This window comes from Pterocles gutturalis, unplaced genomic scaffold, assembly GCF_000699245.1.
Source record: "Pterocles gutturalis isolate BGI_N339 unplaced genomic scaffold, ASM69924v1 scaffold7739, whole genome shotgun sequence".
Lineage (NCBI taxonomy): Eukaryota > Metazoa > Chordata > Aves > Pterocliformes > Pteroclidae > Pterocles > Pterocles gutturalis.
The window spans coordinates 51,963-60,039 of NW_010133176.1; the positions used below are offsets into that span (position 1 = coordinate 51,963).

The following is an 8,077-nucleotide window of genomic DNA, read 5'->3' on the forward strand; positions in this document are numbered from 1 at the left end:
AAATTGAGAAATAAGAATCTAAAACTCTTAAGAATCTCTCAATTTATTTTATTCTATAATGTTCAAAAATAGATTATTATTTATTTGGAATCTTTTATTTGTAATAAATAAAATATTTATTACAAAACCTTGCAAACTAAGATTTCATATTTCAAGCAATTTCTTATCTAATGGTTCAAATTTCAGATCAATTATTTAGTGAAAGTAAAGCACATTCAGCATCACTCTAGCTTAGGTGGTCAAAAGGAGAGCACTATTTGAGAGAAAATTAGTATCCATTTAAAAATTACTGAAATTTCATTAGTTTGAAGAAACTTGTAGATACTTTATTTTCCTTGAACACACAGTAGAAGCCAAAACCCTGAGTTGTTAGTGAGAGAGAGAAAAAAAAACCAACAAAAAAAACTCACAAAACAGCCAGGTCCAAATATTTTTATTATATCCCCTTAATCACAGACTTAAACAGGAAGAAAAAAAAATAATGTCAGAAAAGCAAAAGATGGTCACTAGATTTCTACGAGCATATTCTGTAAAGCTAGAAATGTCCTATGAGGATGTTTAGTCTACATCCTGTGGCTTTGTATTACAAGGCAATTTAATGATGTAAATATGTTTCCCAAACATTTTCAATTACTGGTGAAATATTTTCTAAAACTGGAGAGAGAGACATTACAAAATATAGTCAATATTGTAAGGATGCTGTTCTGCAAAATATTTTGACTATATTTTCTGTAAGAATAAGCAGCAGAAAAAAAAAAAAAAAAAAAAGAAAAGAGTAAAGGGAAGGAGTCTGTATATTACAGATGTTAATCCTGAGGATAAACACAGCACATGGGAAGAAACTAAAATCTGCAGGAATGGGAACATTTTCCTGGACGGTATCAGATCTTTCAAAAAAACAGGTGATTGCTGTTCGGTTTATAAACAGCTGAGCTGCTTATTATTTGTATGATACGTCTGAAGAGAAAGTATTGTCAATGTTATTCTTGAATAAACCAAAAGAAAACATTGGCCATAGAACTGAAAACAAAACTACTTCCAAAGCACTAACATTTTCTACTTAATTTCTGATTGTATTCATCATCATAACGCTAATAAGCATTATAAGAGCAACCTTGTTCTGTTGTTAGACTAAAGCAATGCTTAATTGTTAGCAAAATATAAAAGAAGAAGGTTATTTATTTTCTCTATTTTTCGATAGAGTAATAGAGTTAGTGCTGCTTCTTAAAAGATCCAGTTGGCTCTGCAAAAAAAATATCAAGAATATGTATTTAAAATGCAAAGCAAAAGAGGAAAATACAAACAAAGAAACTAAGTAAGAGATGACTCAAGCACTAACATAACAATAATTTTTAAAAAAGGAAGCAAATCACATGCTTCTAATGGTTTGCAGAGGTTGGCATTTTTGACTGAAGAAGCAAATTAAATGAACTAATGTCTGGTGCCTCTGAAACCACAGGCAAGATGACAATGTAGCTGGACTTAAAGAGAGAAAAGTAGTGGCCCAACATCAAAGAAAGCACACTTAAAAAGAAAAAAAAAAAAAAAAAAAAAAAAGAAAGTTGCATCCAATTTCTATCCATCCAAGAACAAACTAGAAAGATTTTAGAATCCTGAACACTGCATTGCTGTTTTCAGCTTAAACAATGCTGAAAATTTTTTTCTAAACATTGAAATTGAACTGAATTTTCTCATGACTGTGAGTACGCATGACAAAGAGCCTCAAAATGTTACTGAACTACTTCATTGATACTTTCCTGCTGCTTTCTTTTCCCCGATAAGAGACAGAAAAAAACTTTATTTAGTAATGTGACTCCAACAAGAGAAATTAGTGCATCTTCAACAGTTTCTCCCTGCAAGAGAACGTCGACTTAGAAAGAAACAAATAGTGAAGAACATTTTGCTGTGAAAGACTGTGGTCTTTCAAAGTAACAGAGCAATTCTTATTGTCCCACAATGGAAAGGAAAACTGAGTCATTAACTATAGGGTGAAATAAATTTCAGGCACAGTTAAGGATTCCATTAGCCAAGGAACCTCATGACTACGAAGACATTTTGAAATACACATTTTTGCCTAAGAAAAGGCAAAAATGAAGGAAAAGGATGAGAAATAGGAACATACTTCTGGTATTGGCTACTCTACTATAAAAACACAAGCAAAATTATCCTGCAATATTATCCGTAACAATAAAAATATCAATTAGAACAGAAACACATGATAGCACTCAGCATCAAAATAGTCCTGATTCAGTTAAGAGAGATTTTATAAATCAATTTTAGCGTTAAAGTCTCAGCTATTCAGAGATAATTGCATGCCAAAACACCATTGATTTTAACAGTATTTAAGTACTTTTAAGTACTTAAAAATCTCTAAAAATCAAAACTAAAGTCTAGATAATGGAGCAAATCAACACATAAAAATTTAGTATCAGCCAACGCTGAAATAAAAGAAAACAATACCACTTCCTTTTTGTTAGAGCACTAAATAGGTGAATTATTCAACTGGAAAACCTTTCCATACTCTAGCAAAACACTCCAAAGTAAAAAAAAATTCAATCAATCTTTTGCTAGTTAGCTTTGATACTCTGAGTTTTTTGTTGAGGATAATTCAATCCATAGCACGTAACGAGAGTTTTAACCCGTCTCTTTCCAAGCACAGTCAAATAAGATACAGAATTTTTTTTCTGCAGTCACCAACAAACCCAGAAATCAAGTAAACAAGTTAACCTGAAGCTGTATGTTATAAAGTCAGATAAGCAAAGAATTCTCTTTTGGGTGAAGTAAGAACATAATTTTTTTAAGCACATTTAACTTATTCTAGTGAAGTTTCAAATTCACTGGCTCTCCATCTTGAGAGAAAATGAGGATCCATTTACAAACTACTTTCATTGTAAATTAACCTCCTGTTTTCTGAGAGACTTTTAAGAAGAAAATAGGAAAAATCAAGAAAATGAAATTCTGAAGAGCTAGGTATATTTTCATCTCTAAGCAATAATTTCAGAAAGACTACGTGTCCAACTGAGGATGTCTGTTTTCCCACAGTGCAAAACACTTGACAGTGCAATAGGCTGAAGAACAACTTGCAGAATCATTGCTTAAACCATCAGATGGATGAGAAAGATGTTAACACCTAAAGGAACACTTCCCAACTCACTACAAGTTTGGATTCTGAGCAGTAAGTTTGATGAACAGACAAACATGATGGAGAGTCTGCTTCCTTCAATGTAGGATCTTCTCCCCCACTAAAACCAGTACTAACTTCAGCAATGTGGGCATAAGCTGAGTAAAGAGAACAGCATACTGGGAAATCCACCTGGTTCAGAGTGGCATTCTATCCACACAATGAATGAAGAGATTTTACATCCCTCCTAAATGCTTGCCTTTGCAAACTCTAAAATATGAGGGCTGTTGGAGGAGAAAACCAAAAGAGTGCCAAAATCAATGCCCTACATTAAGACAAAAATAATGAGGGCAAAATATGAGAATATCTCCACAGTTAATAATTTATGGGTGTCTCTAACTTAAATAAAAAGGGGGATAGGATTTTCCTTAGGTTTACCCCTTCATGGCACTATATAGGGAATACTTTTCTCATGCAACGAAGTGAGCTTATATTATAGACAAAAAAATAATTAGACATAGATTTCTACACGTGTGCAAAAGAGGCAACGGTAGCAGTGTTATTTTAGGAGTCAATAACGGAACCTTACCATACATAAAATTCTTAGGGGATTGTTGCATATCTCTTAGATTCAGACATGCCAGTATTTAGAAAATTAAAACATCAATCCACTTTTACAACAGTGAGACAAACACTTGCCAGTTCTCCTTCAAGTAATACAATGAAAGCTATTTTTGACCCTGCATTACCCCAATTACTCACAAGATCAACAACGTACCATTCTGCTACTGGTTTGGCAATGCTGTCAAAAACCACATCTTGTTTTGCCTCTTGGTCAAAAATTTTCTCAAATCTGAAAATATTAAGCAAATAATAATTGCTTAGAATGTTCAAACACTACTTGATTCATACATTTTTGTTTGTGTTTGTAATAGTCAATGTTTACATCATGAGGCTTACATAACTTAGTACAATGTTTTCCCTGTAGTCGTAACCACAGCGTGCTGTTGTGCTATTGTACATAAATAGGCTCCACACAGTGCTGCTTTGACAAGATCTGTACAATAAATTCCTGTGATAAAACGATGCAGCTTAGAAAAAAAAATAAACTGTATTTTAAATCTATCAAGAGAATCAGTGTTTGTAACTGGCACCACAATGAAACCTGAATAAATAGATTACACTATAACCAAATACAGCATCCTACCAGTATAGCCAGGCTCACATTTTTTCATAACTACTTCCTTCATTCTGCTGCGCAGTTACGGTAAATCACAAGGAGATATTCAATCTAAGTTTTATCACTTCCTATATAAAATATCTGCAGTTGTCTTATGGAATCAAAGACTCCTTTCAGGTTGGAAGGGACCATCTGCTCCAATCCCCCTGCTCCAAGGAGGGTCAGCTCGAGCAGGGGTCTGTACAGTCAGGTTTGGAGTATCTCCATGCATGGAGACTCCACAACCTCTGTGGGCAACCTGTTCCAGTAGTTCATCACTGCCTCTCCATTAAAAAAAGCTGTTTTTTTTTTTAATATTTCCTCTATTTCAATTTGTGCCCATTAACGCTTGTCCTGTTACTGGGCACCACTGAGAAGCATCTGACTCCATCTTTTTTGTTCCCTCCCCCTCCCCATCAGGTGTTGATAAGATCCCTTTGAGCCTTCTCTTCTCCAGGATAAGCAGTCCCAGGTCTCTCAGCCTCTTCTCATGTCAGATACTCCAGTCCCTTAATCATCTTTGTGACCCTTTCCTGGAGCCCAGAACTGGTCATAGAACTTCAGATGTGATCTCACTGGTGGTGACTAGAGGAGAAGGATCAACTCCCTTGACCTGCTGGCAACACTCCGCCTAATGCAGCCCAGAGGCTGTTGGCCTTCTTTGCGGCCAATGTTGCATTGCTGACTCATGTTCTTCTTGTTTACCAGGAATCCAGGTCCTTTTCTGCAAACCTGCTTTCAGTCTGCCCTGAGACTATCCTGGTTATTCCTCACCAGGACCAGGACTTGGCATTTCACTTTGCTGAACTTCATGAAATTCCTATCGGCCCACTTCTCCAGCCTCTTGAGGTCCCTCTGAATGGCAGCACAACTATCTGGTGTGGCAATCAACCTCCTCAGTTTCATATTGTCAGTGAACCTGCTGAAGCTTCACTCACTCATTAATCACTCATCACCCAGGTCATTAATCCAAACCGCTATCAATTACACCACTAGTGACTGGCCTCCAGCTGGGCTTTGGACCCCTGATGGCAACTCTCTGGGCCCAGCAGCTCAGCTCATTTTCAACAGCCCTCACTGTGTACTTATCTAGGCTTTCCTGGGCTACCTGACCCTGCTCCCAGCTCTTGTACACTTCCTTTTTATGTTTGTGTTTAGTCAGTAGCTGCTTGCTCATCCACACAGGTCTCCTGCTGCCTTTTCGTCATTTTCTGCTCATCAGGATGGACTATTCTTGAGCTTGGAGGAAGCAATCCTTGAAAATCAGCCAGCTCTCCTGGACTTCTCTCCAGATCTGTTTCATGGGATTCTTTCAAGCAGGTCCCTGAACAAGCCAAAGTCTGCTCTTCTAAGTGCAAGGTTGCGATCCTGCTTTTTGCTTGCCTCCCTTCTCTCAGGATCCTGAATTTTACTATCTCATAGCCACTGCAGCCATGACCACCCCCAGGTTTCACATCCCTGACCAGTTCTTCCATGTTTGTAAATATGAGGTGCAGCAGAGCTTCTCCCCTCATCGGCTCTTTAACCATATGTCAGAAAGTTGTCATTAATACACTCCAGAAACCTCCTGGAGTACTTGTGCCCTGCTGTGTTGTTCCTCCTATCTGGAACTGTATACTCACAGAGAACTTCAAAGGGTATATAGAACGGCACTACAGACATCAGGTGTATAGAACGGCACCATGGACTGCAAGAGACTATGCAGTGCATACAACATCACAGAAAATGTGATACACAAACTTCAGAGGCACAGATTCTCTCCTGCTAATCCTTAATCCGTCATATCATTCAAACAATTGTGTTTGATTCCCACATAAAGTAAGAACAAAGGAGAATAATGTTTGAGGTGACCAGGATAGACAGACTGCATTAAAGAATGAGTTTTATGGACAAAAAAAAATATTATTGCTCCACAGCATAATTTTTGCATTGTCTTAAGAATAATAAGGCATAGTGTTTCTCAAAATCCATCTCTGTAGACTTCTTAATAAATGATAAAGTCAGAAAAAAATAACAGCATTCATTATAGCTGGCTTGGGCATCTGCAATCTAAGCTAGTTTTGCATGTTAATCTAGTTGGAGAGGGCAGCTCCTCTCTTCCAAGCAGAATAGATTTCCTTAGCTGTTGTAAAATGACATCAGTCTGAGCTGCAGATGTTTATCTGAGGCTCTCTTTTTTAATAGTATAGAGCAAGAAATTTACTTAATTTGGTATTATAAAAACTGAAGAATATTCAATTTGGAAAACGACAACCTCAACCTAGTCATTAGAGGTGGTTATAAACCTAGCTTTCTTCATCATCAAAATTTTATAATGTTGCCTCCAAGTTTTCTGTTGAAAAGATAAAAATATTTGATTGATATTGCTGGTACTTATTTTTAGTTTGTAAAAACTATTTACATTCTACAACCATGTTTTCATTTCTTTCAACAATCTCTGCTTTTCTTTACTGTGTTTTGGTTATGTCTGAAACACAGTCTCTAAACAGTGCTTTACAGCAAGACATCTTTAGCCACCCTATGCCAACTCATTAGATCACAAGAGAACACACAGTCCGACATTCAATTTCCATAAACAAATTCAAAACAAGCTGTAAAAATGGAAGAACTGATAAAGGAAGATGCAGTCTTTGAGATGAGAGAAATGTACAATGACCTGCAATGCATAGACACAAACCCCACAACTTTATCAAATGCTATCACACTGGTCCAGGTGCAGAGCATAATGCGCTGGAGTACTGCTCTTGTTAATGGAGCTGTATAAAAATAAACCTATCTATACCAAAGCTTCATTTTAAGAATAGGTTTTTCCAGGCTCTATAGATCTAGCATCACTACACAGTGACATCATAAAGGCAGAAGATATAAAGATCAGGCTTTCACTTACTTGAACTTGTAGCTCTCTCGTTTATTATTGACGAACCCATCTGCTAGGTCACGTGGCACGATGATCTCCAGGCTGGACAGAGCTTTCTCATCGTCATCAACCGAATAAATCTAGTAAGCATGGATATGAGTTAACAACATAATTTTACCAACAGAACAGCACAGCCCTTAGGTATAACTTCTGTAAGCTTAGCACCTGGAACTGCCTGAAGGAGGACTTCACAGAAACTTCAGAATCGCGCTGTGCAGAACCAGAACGGTTCCATTTCAAAGGCCCAGGAGCAGAGCCCCCTCCAGCCCCGGGGGCAAGCCCCCCCCCAGCCACTATACAACAAAGCAAGCGCGTACTGACACGATCTTGTTTGTTTCCACGTAAACACCACGGGAAGATTTGAAACAGAAACACAGCCTCTTGGACACAAGTTGCTTTAATACCACTTTAATATCCGAGCTGCTATAAAACACAAAGCACAGCCACCATTGCAAAAAAACCCACCAAAACCTGGAAGAATATCTTAGGGAAGACTCTGACAGAGTGAGTGGAGCTGGTTTAACACGAGAAAAGAGCGAAGAGACCTATACGCAGGATTTCTGATGAGTGCTTTCACTATCTTTATCATAACTAACGACCGGGAGCCACACGTTCCCCTCCAACGTCCAGCACCGCGTTGAACCCCACAGACCCACTGACCAGCCTCCAGCGCTCTTCCTGAGGAGCCTTTCTCTAACAACTACACGGGAAAGAAGCTCCTCACCCTCTTCCCGCTAATTACAGCCTGGACTTTGCGCTTTTATGAACTTCTTCAGGCTCCAGCGGACAGCACAGAGCCGCGCCGCTCCGCTCCCGACCC

General features: G+C 37.9%; 1 protein-coding gene across 1 annotated transcript in view; it reads right to left on the reverse strand.

Annotated features, from left to right (window-relative positions):
* Positions 1-8,073, reverse strand: part of LOC104467373 (kinesin-like protein KIF6) — a gene marked incomplete at its 5' end in the record, with an annotated part of 48,710 nt that extends 40,637 nt beyond the window's left edge. The window contains 3 exons of the mRNA XM_010081130.1: positions 3,900-3,974; positions 7,228-7,337; positions 8,059-8,073. Of these exons, the coding sequence (XP_010079432.1) occupies positions 3,900-3,974; positions 7,228-7,337; positions 8,059-8,073 (200 nt within the window). The remainder of the gene's footprint in view (positions 1-3,899; positions 3,975-7,227; positions 7,338-8,058) is intronic.
* Positions 8,074-8,077: the final 4 nt, after the last annotated feature.